Below are 25,680 nucleotides of genomic sequence, written 5' to 3' on the forward strand. Positions count from 1 at the left end.
TCTATCTATCTATCTATCTATCTATCTATCTATCCTTCCATCCGTCCGTCCGTCCGTCCATCCATCCATCCATCCATCCAAGCAAGACAACAGTGACATCCAAACAATAGGGAGAAATAATAAAAAGCCAGAAAGATCTACATTATGTGCATTCATAAGTTAACTATGGACAGTACAGTATAGATGAGTTTGTATGACTGATGCTATAAACATGAACGTTATTGAACTTTTATTTTGATATGAAGTCTTTTTTTAACACCAAGATGTGTCTTATCGTCAAACTCTGCAAGTTGAGCTAACTTCCTGGGTGGGCAGAGTACTTTAGGGCAGGGCAGGTAAGGAGCTTAAATAGGGAAAGTGACTTTCTACAAGGTGGGCTCCCCCAAATGTTTGTTGCTGCGCAAGGACTTGGAAGTATTTGTGGCTCTTGTTTTAGAATGCGCGTCAGATAGCAGCTGAGAGGGGCTTCACATTTCAGACGTCTGGCGGTAAGCTGCAAAGTTTCCACCTTAAAACAGCGGTTACAGTTGCAGGCTGTATCAGACAATCAGACACCTCAGTGCTTGGGCTTTAGTATGAGTTCGTATGGAAGAACCATGTATATGTGTCAACCGAGTTAAGGGAATTTTTTTTTTTTTTTTAGTTTAAACTTTTTTTCTCCAACAGTTATTATGTTTAGCTGCACGCAGACAATTTAGATTTCGTACGGTGGAGACGCGGTGCGTGCCTAGAATAACGATATTAGACGCACAATAGGTTTTATATTGATTTTTTTTAGAATGTAATTATAAATCGTTAGGAATCCTTTTTTTTTGTCTTTTCTTCCTTTTTTGTATAAGTGAGTGGTATCTGGCGTTGTAGGAATAATTCGGCATATAAATGAGGTCTGGTTGCGCAATACTTGTCACAAATGTCCACTCAGTTGGAAGGGAGCCGGCACCTGGAAACAAAAGAAAAACTTGATGTTGCAAAATATGAGGAGTTCGTTATGTTGACAAGTCCCGATGGATGCTTGAGTGCGAACGACGGGCAGGGGCGGACCTTCGGGAACGGCGGAGTGAATAAATCGTTGGAGCAGGAGAAGCCGTTCAAGATGACCCGAAGTCCCAAATGCGCGCGCTGCCGGAATCACGGCGTTGTTTCGTGCTTGAAAGGTCACAAACGCCTGTGCCGCTGGAGGGACTGCGGCTGTGCCTGCTGCCTGCTGGTGGTGCAGCGACAGCGCGTCATGGCTGCTCAAGTCGCACTGAGGAGGCAACAGGCTGCTGAGGTGAGGGGACGAGCATGGCAAATCTGAGGCAGGGAGCCCTTCACAGGGGGAAAAGTCAACAAAATGACTACTCGTGGGGGCACAACTAGTCGAAAAAGAATAACATATTCACCTTTTCACTTTTTCCCCACAGTTTTCTCCAGCCACAATAGGCCAATTATTATTTGGTTATTTACAGAATTAGGTTTATACACAATGTCAGCAGTATTAACGTTGGAACATGTTTGAAATATTAACAGCCTACAATGCACCAGACTGTATAATACTTGACAAAAACGTTTATGAACGGTTAATGCAATAACTTTTTGTCTTTGTCCAAACTTTTGGTGCAGTATGGCTCAGATATTAAGTTGAATGTCTCTTAATCCAAGGATTGCGACTTTAATCATAATCATTGATACCGTTCCACTCTTCTATTAATAACTAAACACATTTATTACATAACTATGATAGAAACGAATTAATCATAAAAATCAATTACATGTAATTAGTTGTATTGAATACTCAAAGGAACATATGGACATTTATTTGGAATTTTTATTTGAGAACATGTGTTACAAGCATTGTTGCTCCATTTCAGGAAGCGGGTGCATATACAACAGGGGGCGATAAAATAGAAATGCAATGATTTATTCTCTCAAAAAGTGCACACGAGTGAGAAAAGGATGAAATGAACCCACAAAAAGGAAAAGCAAACTTTTAAGCAAAGCAAAATCTTTAGGTTAAGCCAAATTCATCATAAAGCATGAGACAAAAAATACAGTAATATTCAAAATGTATTTATAATAGACTTGTTTTATCCATCTTGTTTATTTGTTTCCACTGTAGTGAACATTTGTTTGGGTGTGTATCTTTTGACTCCTATTAAGCTATTTTAGTAAGCCCAAGACATCCTTGCTTGTCCCTTGTTTGGAAGGGACACAATAAACTTTGCCACCTTGTTGAGGCAAAATGAAGAATGCAAGAAACAAAATGGAGAATGATCTCATATCTGACAATATATGAAATTTCAACATATTGCTAGGGCCTGGCTAGAAATTATAGGTCCTAATTTGGTCAGTTTAGTGTTTTTTGTTTGTTTGTTTGGTTTTTCTTTTTTCACGAAATTATATTATTGACAGTCTGGCTCAACAAACATGCCATTATTCGTTTTTTCTGAAAAGTGCTAACTTTCCCCATGGGAGGATTTTCCCAGATGGCAGCGATATATAAAGTTTGCCCAGCTAGTTAGTTGCACTAAATCTTCTCAGCTGTGATAGATTATCTCAATATTTTTCTATGTCCAGTTGTCTAACTCATTGTGTCATGTCTTTCAGGGTAAACGAGAAATCAAGTGCCAAGCCAATCACTCACAGAGAACTTTGCTTCCGCGCCATACAGGGATGGCAGAGTCAAGTATGCAGCAGACCAAGAGCCTTCTGCAGGGTGAAGTTTATTCAAATCCAACACTTGCATTTGTCATTTGGTTTAAATGAATGATTTAGCTGTTGCCATAGTGACTAGAAATAGTCAGGAAAAGTAAACAGCAGTTATCCTCAATTTTATCCCGCATTAATTTTGTCAAATTCGCAGGCATAAAGTCTAATTGACTTTTGGTACCTCTTTAATAAACAGAGTAGATAAATGTGCAATTTCTAGTAATGATTTACATCTTTCCAACTGACTTAAATGAATACAAATATAACATTTACATGTGTCTGTGGAAACTGCAGGGCTGACACCACAGGAGGTCAACAATTCCTGTTGTTTCAAGCAGACACAGTGTGACCATACACACTTCCCAAGCCCCACAATGAGTACCCGCATGAGGAAGAGACGGACGTTTGCTGACAAGGAGCTGGAGAAGGTGATGCTGGAGCGGGAGCTCAGACAGCGAGCGTTCCACAATGACCTTTCCTTTTCCTACACGACCTTCCTCCCTGCTATTCATCCAGTGCCTCTAGCCAACACACCTAGCTTGAAGTCATTCAACAAAGACTCTTCATCTGCAGGGACATCCAGCTTTGCGTCTGTGTGCAACAGATTTCAGCCCGTGCAAGACTGTGACTTCCATTTCTATCGCTGCTTCCATTTTAAGAGCATATCATGTATAAAAAGTGACTACGGTGACTTTCGGTTGTGTAAAAGCTCAGGACAAAATAGAGATAAGGAGGATGAAGCTGAGAATGGCTGGAAAGGCTGTGAGATAAAAGATACATCCGAATTGACAACTTTGCCTCCACGACAAACCCTCAAACACCACGGTAGCACTTTGTGGGGTCGGGACCTCATCAAAGCTCACTCAAAACCAAGAGAAATTCAAGACTCAAATGTCACACGCTCTATTTTTGTATCAGATCAGGGGATCCTGGACTTGCCAAATGTCAGAGCACCCAGCAGGACCTTTGATCCGTTGCCGCTGACAGCTAGCGGTCGGTGTGCCGACACTGCTGCCGCCCTGGCGCATCCTCGCGAAGACGCTGTCAAGAGCCTTCCTGGCAGCTCAGGCAGGACTCCAGCTGTGAAGCCACTACCTTTCTCAGTGGAGGCTCTGCTAAGGGCCTGATGAGCCAACGGAAAGTACTTGGCTTTGTTTATGTGCGGGGATCACATTGACATATGAACTATACGTGCAGAAATAATTAGTTATGTTACACTGACAGGAGCCGGTTTCTATTTACACACTAAGCAGGGTGCAGACCTCCACCGAGGCTTAACAGCAAAAAATACATTCATATCTGAAACAGCTGTTCAGAAATGTAAAGTGTTTTACTTTTCCCAAAACCCACAGTCTCATAAAAAAAAAAAAAAAGAGTACATCATATGTAAACCTGCTCACTAAAAATTGCATTACAGATATCTGCAATAAGTATCGCGGGTGTTGGGATGAAGCCTTGTACCTCCAAAACAGTCACGTTTCAGGAAACCCCAAAAATGATGTTTGTTCAACCATTAACATTTTGGAGAACAATTTTCAACACTTCAGATTGGTCAAATATTTGTAAAACTAACATTAGAATGTATGAATAGACCAAAAGTATAGATTTTAATATATATATATATATATATATATATATATATATATATATATATATATATATATATATATATATATATATATATATATATATATGTGTCAGTGTTTCCAGAACTTTAAACATAAATAAACCCGCATCAGCCATTAAAACTTGTCGTTATACGTGATATTGTCAAAACTTAAAAAAAATAAAATAATTTAAAATAAATATCCACAAAATATTATGAAGTCCAAATTACAAATCACAGTTTAATATAAGATAAACATCATTTCATTTCTTTGCTATTAATTGAATATGAATAAATTAAAACAACACAAACATATTAAAAATGAAACACTAAATGAAAAGGCTTGCACTCACCAAAACAAACGGTAGTCACAGTCCATCAGTCTTTTCAGTATCTCACGATTTTTCTACACCTCTTCATGCTCTCTTCCTTTTTGTACTGAGATGTACAGTGTATCCACTCTGGTGTCCCAAGACATTTTTAAAAGCACCGTAGCGCGTGCCCATTCGTGCTTTGTTGTCTCATTGCTGCCTTGGTCAAACAATTGAAGTTTTCAAATCCAGTGTAGCTCCAAACACCAAATCGATCCTTCGCAAAGAAAAGGCATTCCCAGCAGAACTATTTGACAGGTTTAGCGCCCCTGCTAGCTAAGCTAATAGCTACGCTACGCCTTTGATACTATCAGCGAAAGCCAACATAGCTTGGTTGTTGAGCATTGCCCCGCCTCCCTGCAGTTAGCAATCACTAAGATCACGTTCAACGTGAGGCCTCTAGATGGTGATCTTATGACTTGATTGGCTATTGCAGCTGTCTATTAATTTATATGGGCGGCTCACACATTCATCTGCGCTTGCACAAAAGCCTGCAACTTTTGAAGTGAATGCACCTCAGGGAGCAGGCAGATCACATACAGCCTGGCGACACAAGTTAGATGAATTGTGATTGGCTGAAAACTCCAACTTAAAACTATAACATTAGAAGGAGCATAACCAAATGGATATAATATGACACGAAAAGAACAGAATATGGAGAATAACATTATAAATTCAAAAAATATTTTTCATATATATATTTTCTGTTTTGTTGTATTGTAAATAGTGTTGGAAATATAATAAACATACACTCAGTGATGCTGTTTGGTTTCATCAATCAATCAATTATTTAAAACCCTTCAAGGTAATTTACTGTACTGTGCTGTACTGGACTGTACTGCACTGCACTGTACTGTACTATAAGTACTAATCCACCAAACAAAGTTGAACAAAAAGTTGAGTGTTTGGGCTTCTGACTGTTTCCTCCACCATGTCTTCACAAGTGAATAAAACATTTCAATAAAGCTGCTTGGTCTAAATTTGGCTGTAAAAAAATTATTAACCATAAAACACATTGACTTCCTTCAACATGTACATTAGTTGCACATAACTGCACACAAATACAAAAATGTGAGGTTATTTTAAAAAAGTTGACGTGGACATTTACCACATTTTAATGATGTGCAAATGAAAATTAAATACTTCTTACAATGAAATAAGAAAATAAGAAAATTATTTTCTCCAAGTATAAATCTCTAATATTTAAAAGCAATGAACTATAGCACACAAATACAGGTAGTCTGTAATGTATATCGTGAACCAAAAGGTTGTTTGCAGAAAAGCTAAGAATTATTTATCGCAAAGTCTACACAAGAGTTAAACAGAAATGAAGTATTTCTATATTTCAAGCCCAAATGACTAACTTTGAACTTTTCATGGGGCAGACAACTACGCAGTGTGTCTACAGTGCATCAAAGAGATCTTGCGGCGTATTTGCTTCTTTAGGGAAAGCAGTAAGAGATGTGGCAGGAGAAATTATGTTGTAGTTTGTCATTCTTATTGGAATATTGCTAGTCAACTGTTTACATGTGACTTGGCCTAGTCCAGTACTTCTACACTTTGATGCACTTGTTGTTGTTTTTTTTCTGCTTTAGACTAAGCTGTAAACCATATAAATGCTGTAAAAAATAATAAACGGTTCTTGAAAGATGATTTACTGTATATTGTTATTTTCATTTTGTTCATTTTCAAAAGAATGCAAGTTTAGGTAGCCTTACACACTTCTTATAGGCAATAATCTTGAAAAGCAATGGTGTAGTCCTTTCTGCTGTTTATATGTACTATGGCAATAAAAAGCGCAACCATTTTACATATATATATATATATATATATATATATATATATATATATATATATATATATATATATATATATATATATATATATATATATATATATATATATATATATATTTTATATATATATATATATATATATATATATATATATATATATATATATATATATATATATATATATATATATATATATATATATATATATATATATATATATATATATTGGTCAAATTGAGCCAAATATTGTGCAGGTCTTTTATTGATTGATCAGGACCAGAAAGGCCTTCTCTGCTGGCCTAATATAACCTGACATTATTATCATAACTAGAATAAACTATATGAATTGTAATAACTATAATGAAAGTCAATTTCATATTGACTTCATTTTTACTATATATATCATGCGATACCAGTTCTAAATTCGTACAATCTTTGTGACTCATATCAACCACGCAGCTACACTGCTGAAGCAAGATGGGAAATTTGCCTAAAAGCAGATGGTAAAGACAGTGTCAGTGTTGCCAAGGAAACATTTGTTTTGTATGCTGAATGTGACACAGGTAGTTTGTTTAAAAATGGATTTGATCTATATCCGCTTTTAGTTTTTTCTATGCACGTTTTTTTTTTTTTTTTTTTCTATGCTACTCTGTCATCTGGCTGAGATGGAGGTCCGATACGACTAACAACTCTGGACCTCGTGGCGTCAACACAGGCGATAGCGCTCTCTTTGTTTGCTTCTATCTACCATCTGCATCGGAATGCTTTTCTATCTCCTCACAGATGAAATGAGGGCTGACTGTGTACGAAGAAAGATGTGACCACGACTGAAAGCACTTGAAGACTTGAAATCGCTCTGAATTTTATACTATCAATAGAGACTTATCCAGAAAAGTAGCATACCTTTTTTTCTGTGAAAGCGCACATTTTCATCTTCTAAGATTAAAAGACAAGCATCCATCACAAAGGGACAATAATGACTTTTGTGCAAAGAAACACAGGATATAAATCAATTTTTCCTCCCGCAAAGCAAGTGGCAAGGCTCATTCATCCCCAGTGTATCATTGCTATGTGTTCTGAGAGAGGATACGCTGCATCTTATTAGAGATTTTCGCTTCACTAAAACGCACAGCACGTTCATTCATTCTTGATAGAACTGTGCCAGGGACAGAAAGATTAGCTTCATTGCTTTGCATTCTTTGGAAATAGTTCCATCTGCACTCATCTGTGTAATAATATTTTCTTTTGTGGGCCAAGGGGAAGAGATGAACGGACCTGAGTCCTTTGGTGAGTGAAGGCAGTGGTGCTGACAAAGCACTTTCATCAAGTTGAAGCATGTTTTTGGATCAGAAACTCCACACTCTCACACTCAAACCATCTCGTTTCCCAGCTCTCTATCTGTAGCCGAAGGACTAATTTCCACTTCACTTGGATTGATTTCACTCTGACCAGGATGGAAAAGCTTTGTTTTGGCATCACTCTGTTGCCAAGCTTCATATAATGTATTTACATTAACTATAACTTGGTCATGAACGAGTACTAGCAAAGAATATATTAGAAATAGAAAGAGCCTATTCGTGTCATGCTCACTCAATAACTATGCCAATATGGTATGACAAGTATTTAGAATTATTGTACCTAGATACATCTAGGGTACTGTAGATTATAGAGAATTAATTGTAGATAATTACTGTCACATGTGTAACACAAAACCACACATTTGAAATTATTTTCACCTCCTTGAATAGAAGACTGCAGCCACGGTGCTAAACATGCCATTAGTTTTCATTGCTATGCTGATGAAGGTGATGAACAGACCCGCCTTGGTCAACTTTCCCCCTGGTTGTTTATTGAATATGATTCCACATATAACAGGCATTTATATCTCCTCGCATTTTTCTGTCTAAACACTCTTCAAAGTTCAGATGTTTGTAGGATTGAATAAGATAAGAAAATGGATGGATAGAGATTGTTTTCCTTTGAATATATCAAAGCACATTGTATATTGAGCTTATATGGGTATTGAATATTTTGACAACACTTGGTCTGTAGCTATATTGTTCATATCTTGAAAAAAAGTGTTACAGTATTCATAGCCCATTTTGGAAGACAGCTGTCGTTGGCATGCTGATGGATGATATCATTACACTACGGGCAGTATTTCCTCTGATCACTTCAACAAAGTATTTGCAACATTGAGTATCTAAGTTCAGCAGAAAGTGTTTGATGTGCCTGCCAGCTAGTTACGCACTTTAGGTTCTCCTGTGTCAAACTGTGCAACAGGCCTGCATACCTTTTGGTATCTGTTAGCCAAGCCTGAATGAGCGACATTGGTGTAAAGTTACACTACAGAGGCATTTGTGTGTGTGTTTGTGTGTGTGCATGCATGTTCGCATGTATTCTTCGTGATAAACATGAGGCTTTTTAACTGTAAACATTTTTTTCATGAATGAAGACTGTTTTTTTTTATTTTCTATGAGACATGTTCAAAATACATTTTATTGCTTTCATTTTATGTTTTACATAAAAGACGTTGCGGTTGTTTTGAAAAGGCTGGTAGTAAATTCATTTCTTTGAACTCAGGTTACTCTAGTCCGTCGCTAAAGCGATTTGGTTCGCTTGAGTCACGAGTCTTTGTCGTCGGTCACTCCAAAGTGCCGCGCCACTGAACTTTAGTCAATGAACTAAATCATCCAAGTCTGCTTACCTCTTCGCCAATCGGCTGTGTGTATTTAGCTGTGCAGCCAGCTGGACTATCCGTGGAATCTGTCCCAACTAGAGACCTTGTCCTTATGAATCCTGATTTGGCACATAGATACCACTAAAGAGGAAACGTCTGAATTTTGTAACTTAAACCTCATAATGTACTCTCAGCCGCACATACTTCCCCTGAACCTCCCAAAAACTCAACAAGATTATTGCTGCAATTGTTAACTGTATTGACAAATCTTTAAAAATCCATACCAAGTGATTAAATGGCTGCTACCCGTAATTTGAACTCCTCCAGTCAGGATTTAGGGCCAACCACTCAATTGAGACAGCCCTTGTAAAAGTGACAAATGATCATCTTTTAGACATGGATTCCAACACCTCATCAATATTATTACTTGATTTCAATCCTGCTTCACGGATTTCCCTTTCTGCGGGGGTTTTCCTGAAGGAACACGATACCTTTAAAATTTTACATGGCTTAGCTACTTCTTATCTCATCAACTTATTATAACCGTATGTTCTATCCTGAAAACTTCTGTCACAAAACTTGTTAAGCCAAAAAAGTTCGCTGGATGCTGGGCTTTTTCTATTGGTGTGCGAGTTCTCTGGATTCCCCTACTTATGCAAGTTCGCACAGCCACCTCAGTAGAAATCTTTAAATCCTGACTAATAAAACATTTGTAACTACAAATTGTTATGTTTGACTGCAGTTGTCTTCTTTTCTGCCCCCTTCCCCCAATTTTGGGAAGGGTGAGAGATGAATTGAATGCTGCCCTGTAGACTTGCGCCAATCGACCAGTGCGAGTTTTTAGTTAGACCACATCCGCTGAAGCCAAATTGTGAGGACTATCTTACCCAATAAGATCGCCTAACATCAGGGCATCTTTGCACTGGACACTTATTGCTTAATATGGCACAATGTGTGTGTGTGAGCGCGCGTGTGTGTGTGTGTGTGTTTTATTTTGGTCTAGCCTGGAAGTCTGGAAGGGGCTCCTCCCAGTTGTCCCTTCTAAAGGTTTCATCTTTTTCACAAATGGGTTTTTGAGTTTTTCCTTCCTCTTTTAAAAGCTTTGTTCAGGGGATGCCGTGTATTTGTGATGCTCTGTGTGATGCTATCTCTGATTTCTCTTTCCACCTGCGAAGCTCTTTGGGACCGTGGTGATTCAGGGCTATTCAAATAAACGTGAATAAACATAATGCTGTTCAATCCATGAAAAAGAAATATAATTACAATGCGGGCATTCTCACGATGGCAAGAAAAGTAAATTGTGCATCCACTACAGTGTGACTTAATTTTTAAAATTTTGTGACTTTTGAAGTGACTTCAAAACTGTCTGATAAATATCAAATTTGAGCTTCTTCACTAGTATTAAAGCAACTTGTCAACTTAAATAGAATGTTTTTTTATAACTATTCTGATGAAACATATACCTACTAATGTAATCTTCCTATGATTACTGCTGTCATGGCAGAAGCTGCAAAAACAACCATATACCATGAACTAGTAAGTAGCTTTGCATGCAAAATCAAAATTAAAATGCCGATTTTATTTTTTTATTAGCTTTCTGAAATTTGTTCAGTAGCCCAATATGACAATCAGCTTGGTAGTTCACAGTTGATACTGACATGATCTCAACTCACCAAACTCGAAAGTTTGACATAGTTTCAACACTATAGGTTAATTACCTCTCTGCTATTCATCGCTATTCAGCCACTGGAAACAGAAATGGTATTCAGTCCCATTGCAGGCAACTGGGAGTTCAGGATTTAATGAAGCTATGCGCTAGTACTTATGGGAAATATAGTCTTCCTTCAGGCAAAATTCAACAACTTTTGTTCATTAGAGCCACAAAAATCAACAGAAACTGAATGTTTTTCAGTGTTACGTGAAAGCTTTGCAGTCCAAAATACAAAGCTTTAGTCAAAAAAACACTACCTCCACAGATTGTGCAATTTATTCAAAGTGCAGATATGTCCAAAGTTGACAGTGACAGTCGAGACATATATGCATGCAATACACGCAGAAAATGTATCATTTGCATGACAGTGATCAACTATATTAATAAACTATTTTATATATTTAAGAGCAAAAGGATATTCCATTACCCTTGGGAGTGCCAAACAATGACATAGACTTGACTTGAAGACAGACGCATCATTTTTGTTTAATAATTGCACAAAAAACATGGAGGGTTTGAGCCTTTTAACTGTAAATTTCAAGTTGTGGTTAGTTTGAAGTAACATGATAAATTGACAGCTAGGGCCACTAGAGCTAATAAGAGCAACGTGCTTCTAATGGAGAAAAAGCACCTAGCCAGGTCTCCCCCTCTGAAACTAATTTTCTGTATTTGGGTTCCTGGCTGACCACTACCACCCTTCATTTGAAAAAATAACAAACACACGGACTCTCATTTAAAAAGACAGCCCTATGTCTAACAGAGCCTGCTGTGGGTGCAGTTAAAAATTCACAGCTTTAAAAACATCATTGAAACAGTCAAGGGAGGGTTCGATTCCCCACCGCTCCACTTAGCTCCATCCTGTAATATTTACTTTTTTCCACATTCGCCGTATTGTGAGTGTGTATGAAGCATCTGTGTGCTTGCATATGTGTGGAGCTGCCCTGTCATCATTCCAGCAGCCTATGGGACTACCAAGGTACCCCGTGGTTGCAGCTGTGTTGTGATCCAGTTACCATTGCATGATGCCGCTTGGCCACTGAAAAAACTACCACTGCAATATTAGAAACCTAAGCAGACCACAAGAGTGCTCTTTTTCTCACAAGTGCTCACTGTGCCTATGGAAATTGTGTTAAAAGTTGAAGAGGCTGACCTCAGTCCTTGAAGTCCAGCACAACAGTTTGAAACATTTCACTGATGGTACATTACATTCATCGTTGTTCTACCAAACAATGAAATGCTTGATGTTTAGGCCTGTCACCCTTGAGAAATATTTGATGAATTATAAAAATGATTTACAGCATTTACATGTTGACTTATTTGGTGATCACAGCAAACCTGGTTCTTATCCATCCATCCATCCATCCATTTTCTAGAGTTGCTGTGAGCTTTAAATATTTCCTTGATGCAGTATGATGTTTTTGGAAAGAACTAGTAGCCGACAAATTGAGAATAAATCATAGGTAGGTCTTTTGAACGTGTTTTTATAGACCAAGTGACCACAGGTTTCTTGCACACAAAGTGCTGTGGACTGATGTAGTCCTGCTTCAAGTTGCTTTGGTAGGTCTTTTTCCACCTTATTAAGCAGAACAGGATAAAAAGAGCGCTAAGAGTTGAACTTTGACCCCTCTGTCTGTACACTGTGCTCTTTGGCCTGGTTTTCTTCTTCCTAAAAGAATGCCGATCACCCAAAGTCAAATGAAATCCAGCTTTCTTTAACACAATGGTGTAGAGCAGTGACTCTCTATCTTTTTTCTATGATGTAGCCCCGGTGAAATATATATTAGATTTTTTTAGCCAAGTACCTCTTAACCAGAGCTAAGCATTTTGGGATGAAAAAACCCCCAAAACAAAACAACAAAAATCAGAGTGCTGTGCCATCTTGGTCTGATTTAATAAACTTTTGGAACAACATTTGTAGTGGTATCCCTTATGTATGTATTATTCAACCACCCCACAAAATCAGGTCATGTAACATCATTTGCTGGAAAGTTGCATTACAAATAACAATGAACATACATGTAAAAAAGATAAAAAAAGATAAAATCATACGATGCTTCATTTTCTAAAATATTCGGTCTTAATTAGAAAAGAAAAATGTACTGTACATGGCATCAAAAAGCATTAAATAAAATTTGTTGATACATAGAGACACTCTCTTAAAATCTCACATTCCCCCAATTTTGCCTTGACGTACCCGTGGGGGTACGCCCATTTGAGAACTGCTGATCTAGATGATGGAAATCGGTCCTCTTAGAATTATTGGCCACTAAATGATTAATATATTTTGATTCAAGCAATCTTCAAGAGCGTCTTCAAAGTCTCCAGCATCAAGGTTTTCGACAACTATTAGAGTAGTGATGTTCTTCAGGCAAATAAAGCACAGCTCAATTTATTACCAATAATCAATGCAACCAAATAAGGTGAAAGCAGCAAGGTTAATAGAATTCATTAAAACTGCCTTTTCAACCATACTAGCAAATGCATTTGAGTCTTAACCATTATGGCTGCACAATGCTGGCAAATTAAAACTGCATGATGTGTTCCAACAGCCTTAGAAAATGTCTATTGAAAGCAGAGTTCTGTTTGTACTCTTCCTTAACAAAACTTTTGTGTGCATTTGTCTCTAATCAATATTTTTTCTGCATAGATTAACTGAGCAGAATGAGTTGATGCTCTTCTTCAACATGCCTGCAAGTAGAGAAATGAGTTCTGTGTAAATGCGGGAAGTAGTGACAAGATGAGGCAGATGCAGCCAACTGATCTCTTTTCTCAGATTCTGTTAGTGACCTTCTAACAAAGGTTCAAAATGTCAACACCTCCTTTTATAGCTTTGGAAAGTTTTCACTGTAATTAAGTCTGCACAGGCAGCCTCGGCACAATTCAATCATTTCTATCCCCATCTTTATTATATAATGACTATATGCTTAATGCCACAAACTCTAAAGTGAACTTTATTGGCACCGTGTGGCAAAAATAACATCCATAAAAACACAGTTTTGAAAGACAAACTATTTCATCAGAACTCTTTTATTTGGCCAGCTTGGTTTTCTTTGTGTTCTATTGAAACATTTACACATAGAAACTCAAACAAGTCTCTTGGCCACATTTAGATTCCTGGTAATCAAATCCCTCCATGTGTTATTTTGGTTCCTGATTGTACGTCCTTGAATGGTGAATGGATTTCATCGGCACGCAACACCAAGTGACTATTATGTGCAGGAAAAGTTTGTATTAAAGAAAAAAAAAGTGTCGTCGTAGAAGTGGATAGTTTAATGACATGTAAGGTTGTGTTTTGATGTCAAGTTCTCAGATCTCTAAGAATAACAGTTGGCTCAGACAGACAAGTGCTGAACAGGAGTCAAATCCATTCAAAGAAAGTGTGGGTAATTGGAGATAGAGTGATAGCTGTGGAACTCTTGAGATCAGTTCAAAATGTAACTGATTCATCTTGCCAAGTTAAGCACCCTATTTTATTTGACTTTTTAGTCAAGCAAGATTGTCCTCGCAGACAATTTCTGGCGAGTGTACAAACTTAAGAGTGAAAAAAAAAACACAGAAATGCTGGGTGGTCAGTAACATATTTTAATGTTTATCTTTTGAAAAAGTTTGTCCAAAGTGGTGTATTTTTCAACTGAGGATAGAGTTATGCCTTTTACTGTGTATAGAAAAAAATATTGAGGCGTATATGTACTTCATTCTTCCAGGGTGGTATGAGATCATGTAAAGCGTGTCACCTTCATCCTGTTTGCTTCTGAAATTTTGACAGACAACCTTGTCAGATCCCATTCTCTCTCCTTGCTTTCAAAAATAACAGAAGTAAAGGGCACACACTGCATTCTTGAACTAAACCTTGCACATACTTCAAAATATTTGCTCTGTAAGACAAGTTGAACTGTCACGTGTTTTTACTTGACACCGAGCAATTAATCACCTTAATCATTCGTAAATAACTCGCTACACCAAATGCTCACTTAACGTCTCATGTGAGTATTCTGGTGATTTTGCTGTCTTCTCTTCCAAACAGGTGATGAATCACTTACTCAAGGTGCTCTCTGCTGCAAGCAGCTCTATATAACATCACAGCTTAAGATGGAAAAAAAGTATTATCTGGAGGAAAATGGTTGGGGTGAAGCCTGCAGTGAGAAAGCTTTAAGTGCACCTTGACTGTCAGAAATGGGGATTTAGAATAGAGTCTATTGCTGCCTGAGCCTCAGTTCTATTGTACCAACTGTTAGCAACCTAATGGCATAATAATAATCATATAATCCATCATGTTGGTAACAAATCTAATGTGTTACTAAAAATTCCTAATTTGAACACAGTACTCACTAAAGTGTCTGCAGAAATAACTGTACAAAATAACTATACCAAATAGAATAAGAGACTCTTTGAATGTTATATATTGTGTATATTTTATAACATTTATAACAAAATTATACATAATAATTGTAATTAATAATAATAATATAATTGTATAATATTTTATAACATAAAATAAATAAACAGTTAAATCTAAGGCAAAACAAATACCCAGAGGACGTAAAATGCCCCAATCGAAATCTGTGGTTGTACAACTGCAGACTTGGAACCGAATAAACTGGTGCTGTCGTGACTCATTCTGGACACTGGGTCTCACCAACGAAATATTGTTTGTTTAAAAAAACAAACAAAAAACAAAAAAACTAATGTAGAAGAAGCCATGCCATCATGTCAAATACAGCTAACAGCTGAGCTTTAAATAAAGTTAATTTAAAACGAAATATAACAGATTTTTTTTTTTTTTTTTTATGATTTTTATGCTCCAACAGAGACCCAAGGTGAATATAGCAACCCCTGCCCATTGGGAATATTTTCAAAGCAAGTTTACCCGCGGTGAGTAGAGTCATGACAAAGCTGAACGCTAATGCTAACGCGAATGTTCCACGATGTCAGTGAAGCGATGAGCAAGCGATTTGGCGCAAGCATGGACACTGGTCACTTCAGCTTGTAAGATGCAGTGCTCATCTTCGCATTGCTTGTAAAAATAAGAATTGCTGCGTAGTGCTACATTTGTTGCTAAGCACGAGGAAGGCTGTAAAGGACGCTCAGTCCTTTATCAAGCACTATGTGAATCGCAGCTGACAGGATCTTGGAACGATGCGCTTGTTAACCGTTTTTTCTATTTTGTAAGATAGAGTGCTCATCTTTGCATTGCATGCAAAAGTAAGATGATTTTGTAATCATTAAAGTAACTAAGTCACGTTTTCAAGCAAGTACTGTATTCTGTAAAGTAACTAAGTTTCTTTTTCAAGGTAATTGGCAACACTGATCATGCACATTTTGAATTGCAAACATTTAGTCACAGAAATTATATGACCTAAGCCCATTTTTAAATACAGTACTGCTTCCAAAATATATTCACTGTACCAAATTCAAATGCTTCTTTATATCATATAAAATATTGCACAGTTCTCAAAGTATTCCAGCTGTGAACATGCAATTGATGTTAATTTATTGTGACTTAAAGTACCTTGGAATTACAGTACAGCATGTGGTCAAAACTGTTTTCTAATAATCCATCATACTAATGTGTTCGTCTTGAACAGGACAATTTCAGTCACTACATATCAGGTGTATATTTGTAGACAGAAGTGACACTGTTGGGAGTGAGAGGAATGAAACACAGAAGCAAAAAAGGCAGGGCAGGACAGAACAGTGGAGGGATTTAGTCGTGTGCCTCTGCTCACTGTGAAAGCACTTACCGCAGCAGGGGAGAGAGGCTCACAGTCAGAGGGGGCCTGACTACCATTTATCAATCAACACACAAGTGGGGAAAGCCCTTCCTTTTATACGTGACTTTCAAGTAGTTAACTTCCATAGTACTCAATCACTGCCCCATAGCGAGTCCCAAACACCTGAGAAAGACTGAATGCAAAAAAAAAAAATGCAGAGAATCGGGTTGCCGTTGACTCACCGAGGCGAATCAGTGGTGGACAAATGAGAAAACACGGCCGAGACAGTGCTGACAAATGGCTCTACTTTCCTCTCAGAAAATGAGGGAGTATTATAGTTTGTGGATGGATTGATGACAAAAGTAAGCCTGACATTAACAAGTCTTGATCAAATGTAAGGGTTCACACACGAATAAGGTGAAGTGCCTCGGTCAAAAGGCCATTTTCAACTAATGGTGTACAGTATGGTGGTGGGGTTTATCCATGGAGAGCCTAAGTGGCTCTTCCAAACATGCTCAATATACAGCATAATCCATCATTATTAGTCTCTCACTGCTATATTGTTATTCCATTTTCATTTTTCACTACGCTGCATCTTGAGTTATGAAATTTTTTTCCCGTTTGTTTTCAGACATTTTTAACCAGGTGGGTACCATTGACACAAATAACCTCTTTCTCATGAGATACCTGTATAAAAAGTGGTTGGCAGCAGCAAAAAAAAAAAAAAAAAAAGTTACAAATGCACAAAGAGAGAAAGCGAAACTTACAAAGCACAACATTTTGGACAAAGCCAAATCTGAGTTGTGGCTAAAAATGAAATTATTCAACTAAAACATTAACATTTTAATTAAGCTGCTTCCATGATTTTCATCCATCCATCCCTCTATCCATCCATCCATCCATCCATCCATCCATCCATCCATCCATCCATTCATCCATCCATCCATCCATCCATCCATCCATCCATCCATCCATCCATCCATCCATTTACTTGGCTGTTCTTCCTCAATTGGGGCTTGAACGTCGTGGAATCTATCCCAGCTGTTTTGGGCAGCAGGCAGGGGACATACACCGTGAACTGGTGGCCAGCCAATAGCAGGGCACACATCGACACAACGACCATTTACACTCCCGAGCATACCTAAAGGCAATCCGGAGTGTCCAGTATACCTACATTGCATACTTTGGGCGAATTTGGGAGCAAACCGTACCTGGAGAAAACCCACACATTCGTGAGAACATGCAAATCCCACACAGAAAGGCTGAAGCCAACAACTCCATGATTTTCAATTCAAAAACATTTAAGGTTTTGTTGTACTACAGGCAAAGTACAGCGTACCCCAAAACCTTTCTCCAAGTTTCTGTCCAGGCAATTGGAACAGAGAGTTTACTGCCAGGTACTTCTCTGTTAAACACAAAGCTATTGGGGAAGCAGACCAAGAATTCCCTAATAAATAAAGACGTCCCATTGAGTGAATTGTGTGATGCCGTCGCCAGCCAGCCTACCCAAGAGTACAACTCACAATGGAGAAAAAGAGCTTTACAATTCATTATAAACATCAAGGATACATGCTAGGCAGTATCAATTTGATGGAAAAACAGTTCCAAGATATGCACAGAAAAAAGATCACCATAGTCTAAGACAGGTATAAAAGGTGCAGCGACGAGACCAGGGGAATTGCGGCTATCCAGAATTTGGGGAAAATATAAGAAATCTGAACTTCTCATGAACTGTTCCTTGAAGGAGGCCTAATGTTTTTAAGTATAAAATAAAGCCCAAGAGGGAAGGCAGCAGACTGGCAGATAGAAACAAAGAAGAATGGAGACAGCAAAGCTGCTGATTGTCTGACTACGTGTCAGAGTAGACGCCTCCACCTCTCCTACATGTTCTCCGCAGTCCTCCCACAATCTGTCCATCATTTACCCCCTTTCCTGTCAGACACATCACAGTTTGGTGCCAGATACTGTTTTAGTTTGTGTACCGTTACAGAATGTTCCCATTCAGTCTGAAATCATCTTTGAGGATATTGTCAGGAATATTCTACATTGAAGCTGCTGCATGTTGTGTGATATACAGTACCGTGGTAACAAGCAAAGGAACATACACGGCCATCTTTATCAACCTATATTTTCAACTGATACTGAAATAGATGTATTAATTTGACAATATGTTTTAGTGTTTATCATAATTTGCAGATACGACTACATTACATTTGAACTGCAGTTAATTTCTATTACCACATTTGTAAGAGCACAATGTATTACACGTATCATTATACTGTAGATATGTATTGGTGTTAGTAATTAGTAATTTTGTGGCCAGTAAGTTTTCAAAGAGATGGCAGAAGAAAAACAAGCATCTTGTTTTGTCCCCTGAAATGCAGTTACATACAATCAACCCATCTTCAGTATCTTGTTTACACTTGCACATGCAGTGCTATGATTCCTCGCATCACTGGTGGATGAAGGAGATAAGTTTAGTGTGGGTACATATTCAAAGTATTCAGTAACAGAGTTGCTGTTTAATGAATACAATCAAAATGTTAAATAAAAATAACAACGGTTTAAGTGTAGTCTCTGCTGGGACCAGAGAGGGCTCAAATTCAGAAACAACCATTACTCTATAATAGTTACTTTTCCCCCAAACAAACAAATTAAAAAAAATAAAATAAAACAAGGGGCAATGTTTTGAGCCTAATGGAGAAAGCTATTTGCAAGAGAGCCACTCACTAGTCCTTGTGGCATCATGCATTATTGTGCTTGCAAACCAAATGTGTCACAACCACAAATTTAATATATTTTTATATGTTACCATATTATGAAAGAAAATACATGAGTGGCTTTTTTTTTCAACCACAATGTGCTTTTTTTTTCTTTCCTTGTGACGACATGACATTTTTATTCAATAGAATTGTTGTGAGTGTGTTTAGTGGCGCACTTACACAGAGACTTTGTGGGTGCATATATGTAAATGACAAACAAAGTGTGTAAAAGCCAATGAAATAGGCATAACTAGTTACTACAAGTCAGTCATTGAGCAAGCTCAATGAGGAAATAATGAGACGTACAGCAAAAATAGCCTTATCTATTACTAGTCCATCAATGAAAGAGTGCAGTAGCTTTTGTGTGAAAGTGAGCTACTGTTCTGGAACTGAGAGGAGTGGCATCTGTCATTTTGGATAGCATTACAGGATGGCAGTAAGAAAAGCATGGTAGCCCATTTGGGATAAATTAGCACACAGGCAAATAAAGATAAGTGCCAACTGGCCTTTATTATCTTTTTAAATGTGCTAATAGGCAGCATGTTATTTTTTTTAAATGAATATTGAGATTAGATAAAATAGGTATTTGTTTTGTAAGACACCTTTTACCAAACCATACCTAAAGAAATGAAGCCAAGTAAATTTGTATTTAACTATTGTGTGTTAAACGTACGGCTATACACATGTATTTGCGTGTGCTTCTTACGGGTTCAGTTTAGTCCAGGGGTGACCCAGTCCGGTCCTCGAGTGCCACAATTCATTCAGTTGTTTTCCATGTTTCCCTTCTACCAACACACATGATTCTAATGATTAGCTCGTCAGCATGCTTTGGAGAATCCTGATAAAAACCTGATTTTTGTTGTTGTTGTTTTTTGTTTAATTTGCAACAACAACAAAAAGGGCCAAGTATAGTAAGGCATTTTCCCGTCATCCAAAGCGGGGAATGAGTTAATATTGAATGATGTAAAAGCAATTATAAATATATTTTACATGAACATTAAAGTAAGCTATGCTTATTTTCATCAACAGTGTCTTCATTTATTTATGTTTATTTTCTATTTATAATTGTCTAAACATTTATCGTCATTTGTTTCTTAAGTCAGCATCAAGTTATGTCTCATATCAAGAAACACAATTATGAGTGTGTGGCAACGTATAACATTGGCAGCACATTTGTTGCGCAAACAAAGATGAAGCTTAATACATGGTCTAATGTTCTTTTATGCCTTGCTGCATTCAGATCATTTTGCCAGCATTTTATTTTCTTACAATTTTACCGTATTAGAGAGAGATACACACATTAACACCTACTCACACATTGGCACGTTTCATCAGGATGACTGTCAAACGATAGAGTATTGAGACACTGCCAGGTGAAATGTGGGATGATGGGATATTGGCAGTAGCATCTGGCTGTAGACCAGATCTGAGTGTAAAGTCATGTAAGCCCGCCAATAGAGAGTAGGTGTCTAGTCTTTGTGGGGTTACAATATACAATACAGTGGATATTCATAGTCACATTCTCCTGTTCAAATACCAAAGCTTTTGTGATTTTAATATTGAAATAGTGTTGGACAAATAATTTCAGTATTTAACATGCTGAACCATTAATGTGGCCTATAACCTGTCCAAATTATTATACAATTCAAGTTGGTTTTACTGTAATTTAAGTGAATTTTACAAAAAAAACAAAACAAAACAGAGAACAAGTAAATCCCTGATTTTAGTGGTTACATATATCATGGCTGTCCAATTAGAGGCATTCCTGCATCGTATATTACACAACATACGGTTCCTGACTGACAGTGAATGCAGGGGCTCCCGCTCACCTTACTTACAATTTGTCTCTGCCTTTTTGCCTTTGTGCAGCCTCTTCTTCGACCATAAACAAGCAAGGTGGCGCCGCTCAACAAAAGTGCAAATTTGCAATATTAGAGGTGGGCCTTGTATTTAAAATCATTTTACGGCATGTACATGACATGACATATTTCGCAATCGGATCAATATTGTTCAAACACAGATGTTTGGAGAAATTTGGTCTGGTTTTGAATTATGCAATAAAACGGAGTTGACTTAACGTCGTTAAAAAAAAATAAAACTCGAGTTTTACTGGGAAAAATCCGGTAGTCAATCCAATTCAAATTCATGCTCAATGAGAGTAAGTACAGGAGAAGACACAAATCCCATGTGATGATTCCTTGAGATTTTTGCAAAATGTGCAATATAAAATAAAGCCTAACATACACTTTCCAATGTTTAAAATGGTTTCCGTTCATGGCCAACTTTTATCATGTTTCCATGGTCAACACTTAGAGTAAACAGTGCTTAGCAGCATTCTACTTTCCAGCCATTTTCAAAACAACTACAAAATAAAAGCATTCGAAGGCATTATTGTGCATGTGCATATGCTATTTGGTATGGTAAGCTTTATTCTAAAGTATTGGCGGCATGTTTTACTGTCATACAAAGCATCAACATGCAGCATATTGTTCTGTGTATACTTACTCCAATTGTGGGTTTACAATTTACAATTAAAAAAAAAAACAGCCAAATGATCAAATAAATCTTGTGCTAAATCAAATGTCACCCAAACATTGTCATTTTAGTGAGCTGCCTCCTACTGACTGTGTTTGGAATTGATGATGCCATAAACCACCTATTCATAGTCATAATAGATTACAAAATAGAAATAACCTCCTTTATCTAACAATGCTACACTGATAAGGAAAAAATAAATTAAAGTGACATTACGGAATTAATGTCGACATTACGACATTACGGAAAACAATTTATCCTCAAGGTTGTCCTGTTGGAATGTGTTCACACAGGTAGTGTGAATAATGCATTTTTGAAGAAATCATCATAACCTTCATAACAAGGTGAAGTTTAGAGATGGAAGAGCAAATGAGGAAATGAAGAAAGAAGACGGTTGAATTATTGGCCATAAAACTGAGTTCTGTTCTCATTCTTAAAAATAATGACTGATAAATGTGACAGCAAGTGTAATGCAAGTGATTGAAATGTCCAAGTGTTTAAAGTGGTCCTTTTTGACCGCTTTAAAACCAACAGTGCTCTTTTTTAAAAAAAATATTTGCACCTTTAAAAACATAAAACTAACAAATATGTTTAATTCAATTCATTCTCATACCAAATACTCTGTTTAGTACAAAAACATTGCACTTAAAGTACTGTATATACATCAATTAACCTGACTTTAGAGGCACTTATCAGATCCAATGAAGGGATGTGTAAACAGATTATTTTGTCATTTTGTCTCCTACTTTTAATTTTGTTGCTATTTAAAGGGAAAAGAAAACACTTAACTGGTCGCTACTACTCCTGATTCACACCCTTGATTTTAAAAGGACCAGACTACCTTAACCTTTACCTTAGTAAAGTGACCCTACCAGACTCATCCGTCAACTCACACATCACGCCATGTCCATCGTATTGCTATCCAAAATTATATTATGTATTTGATTTTTTTTCAAACTATCTTTGTGAAGATAAGTAGTTAAGAGAATGGCTGCATGGAAGTCTAGTCTTATACTTGGTTCATAGAACTTCTCTGGATCATTTTGAGAGCTGTTTCTAATAATTGCGCTAATAATATAATTAAGAAAGGTGGTAGATTGAATACCGGAAGCCAAACATTTAGTGAAAATGTAGACTGTATTTCACCCAACTTTTGTCCTCCTAAACTGTGTATGAATAATAGGTGCTGAAATTCTAAATTCTCTCTAATCCTAACTGTCACGTGTCAAAGTTTTGGCAAGCACTAGTCAACAGCAGTAACCTGACCCCACTTTAGTCAGGCGGAGTAAAGTGGGTGTTGTTGATAGACACTTACTTTTACCCGACTTTTGGCAATGGACGGGATGAAAAGGACCACTTGATTGGAGCAAGACAATTCCCTTTTGCAATTTAGTCACTTAAACAGCAACTACTTCTAGTTATATCACACAGAGTACTTAAAAGGTCGCAGCAAAATTTGTTTTTGTCTTTTTTTTCCCTTATAACCCAAGTACATTCGGTTTGCAATTAATGATGTACGTGTTTTGTACATTTATAGTTATTTATAATCAAAATTAACTTGCTGTTACAAAGATTTGAATATTTTTTTTGTCGCACGTGATTCATGTATTTGCATCTTATTAAAATATGCACAGCAGAAGTCACCATTTTAATGTATATTCCCATCTAATGAGACAGTCAGTCATTCATTCTACAATATAAATAACAATAATGATAATAATAATAATAACAACAATAATAATGGGCGGTACCGGTTCGCACATTTGTCTCACAGTTCAGAGGTCTCGGATTCAATTCCAGCTCGCCTCAGCCTTCCCGTGTGGAGTTTGCATGTTCTCCCCATGCTCGCGTGAGTCTTCTTCAGAATTTCCAGTCTCTCCCCACATTCCAAAAACATGCATAGTAGGTATATTGTACACTCCAAATTACCCTTAGGTGTGACTGTGAATGAATAGTTGTTTGTCTGAGTGTGCCCTGTGATTGGCTGGCAAGCAGTCCTGGGTGTCCCCTTTGTACTGCCCAAAGACGGCTGGGATAATCACCAGCGAGCCAGGATAAGAGGACAAGAAAATGGATGGATGGAAGGATAGTAGTCATAAAATTCAAATTTTTGCAAGTACCAAATAAGTTTTAAATATAATCCAAGGTTCAACACAAATGTAAATGCATTAATCTAAGACTTCTAACCACTCTTATATTAATAAGTAGCAATATTACATATTCTATGAAAACGGGGGGGGGGGGGGGGTGGCACGGTCCTCCGTGTTGTGGTAGCAGCAAGTGTCGTTCTGCTGTCTTGAGCTCTTTATTTTTACTCGAGGGGAATGAGTGAGTGCCAAGGCGTGACAAAGCCAGATCTCTTTCCAAAACAAAGTGGCCACTTTGGCAAGGAATTTGACATGAGTGATAACCCTGTTGCTCTTCCCTAACGATCCCCCTATTCAGGGGATGTGATCCATGGACACTGGGGTTTATGTTATTAGCCCAAGAGCTACACAAAGTTAATGACGCACTGCAGTAGGCTGTAAACATCACTGAATGGGAGCACTTTTGATGTATTGACAAGAGAATGTGAAATAAAAGGCCTACTTGCTGTGTCTCACATTGCTAATTTTTAGAACAGTGTGTAAAACTGTTCAAAATATAAAAGGCTTATTGTTAAAGCATTTGTTCAACAACTGTATCAGAATCAGAAGTAGGCGTTCTGTCATTACTGAAGGAAGGTACGCCAACCCATCACTGACAAATGTCCGTTTTGCTATCGAATGACAGGAAACTTTGAAAAAGTGACAGACGCAAGCAGGTTTTTCAATCGCTAGAATCGTCACAAACCGGAACAGCACCGGAACAGCACTGTCGGACTTTTTCAGTGGTTCACTGAAGGGTCGCCGTTTCACTGACAGAAATATGCATCGCATGTCTTTGTTCATAGTGTTGAACACACTGGGCCTCCAGCAGACCCCTGGACTTCTTTTCCTATGACAATGGGAAAAAAACAGTTTGAACATCTCCAAAAACCTACTTCTCAAAGCATTTTTGTGATCATTTCTGATAAAGGGGGCTGGCTTTTGTCTTTTCGCCAGTGTGACAAGGAGTACCTGGGCAAACCATTATCATTATGGGAAAATGTGCTGTGGACAGATGAACCAAAAATGTTGCTTTTTGGGACTGCACACCAAGTGTTTGTTTACAGACGGTGCAATGAAGCCAAGAAGGGAAAAAAAAATCAACAGTCAAGCAAACCAGTATTCACAAAACCTAGGGGCTGCTATGCTACATATGGTACTGGAGGCCTTTATAGTATCACAGGGTTGTGAAATCTGAGACTTATCAAGACATTCTAGAGTGACATGTCTCTTCCCAGTGTGAGAAATTATGGTTTGAGTCGAAGATCATGGGTCGTCCAGCAAGACAAAGAACCAAAGAACCCCAAAAAAATGGACTGCTTTAAAATCCTCATCCATTAGTCCTGATCGCCATCCTACTGAAAATCTCTGGTACGAACTGAAGTTTGCAAAAGGGCGAAAAGAAACCAGCAAACATTAAGGAGTTTTATATTTTTGCCGAGAGTGCAGAAAAAAAAAAAAAAAAAAAAAAAAAAAAAAAAAAAAAAAATATATATATATATATATATATATATATATATATATATATATATATATATATATATATATATATATATATATATATATATATATATATATACCATCTGAGGAGTAGCTTATAGATGGCTACAAGGAAAGTTTGCTAAAGGGTGTCAACCAAATATTCAAAAAGGGTGCTTTTATTGCTCGACATGCTGTGTTTAGTGTTTATTATT

At 37.4% G+C, this 25,680-nt stretch overlaps 1 protein-coding gene across 1 annotated transcript; it reads left to right on the forward strand.

Annotated features, from left to right (window-relative positions):
- Nucleotides 1-371: 371 nt before the first annotated feature.
- Nucleotides 372-4,288, forward strand: LOC148417248 (uncharacterized). The gene is made up of 3 exons (XM_088425929.1): nt 372-1,270; nt 2,587-2,695; nt 2,983-4,288. Exons 1-3 carry the CDS (start codon nt 911-913, stop codon nt 3,813-3,815), a joined length of 1,302 nt encoding a protein of 433 aa, XP_088282055.1. The 5' UTR covers nt 372-910; the 3' UTR covers nt 3,816-4,288.
- Nucleotides 4,289-25,680: the final 21,392 nt, after the last annotated feature.

The sequence above is a fragment of the Hippichthys cyanospilos genome, chromosome 10 (genome assembly GCF_059441005.1).
Source record: "Hippichthys cyanospilos isolate Australia breed blue-spotted pipefish chromosome 10, RoL_Hcya_1.0, whole genome shotgun sequence".
In the NCBI taxonomy this organism is placed as follows: domain Eukaryota; kingdom Metazoa; phylum Chordata; class Actinopteri; order Syngnathiformes; family Syngnathidae; genus Hippichthys; species Hippichthys cyanospilos.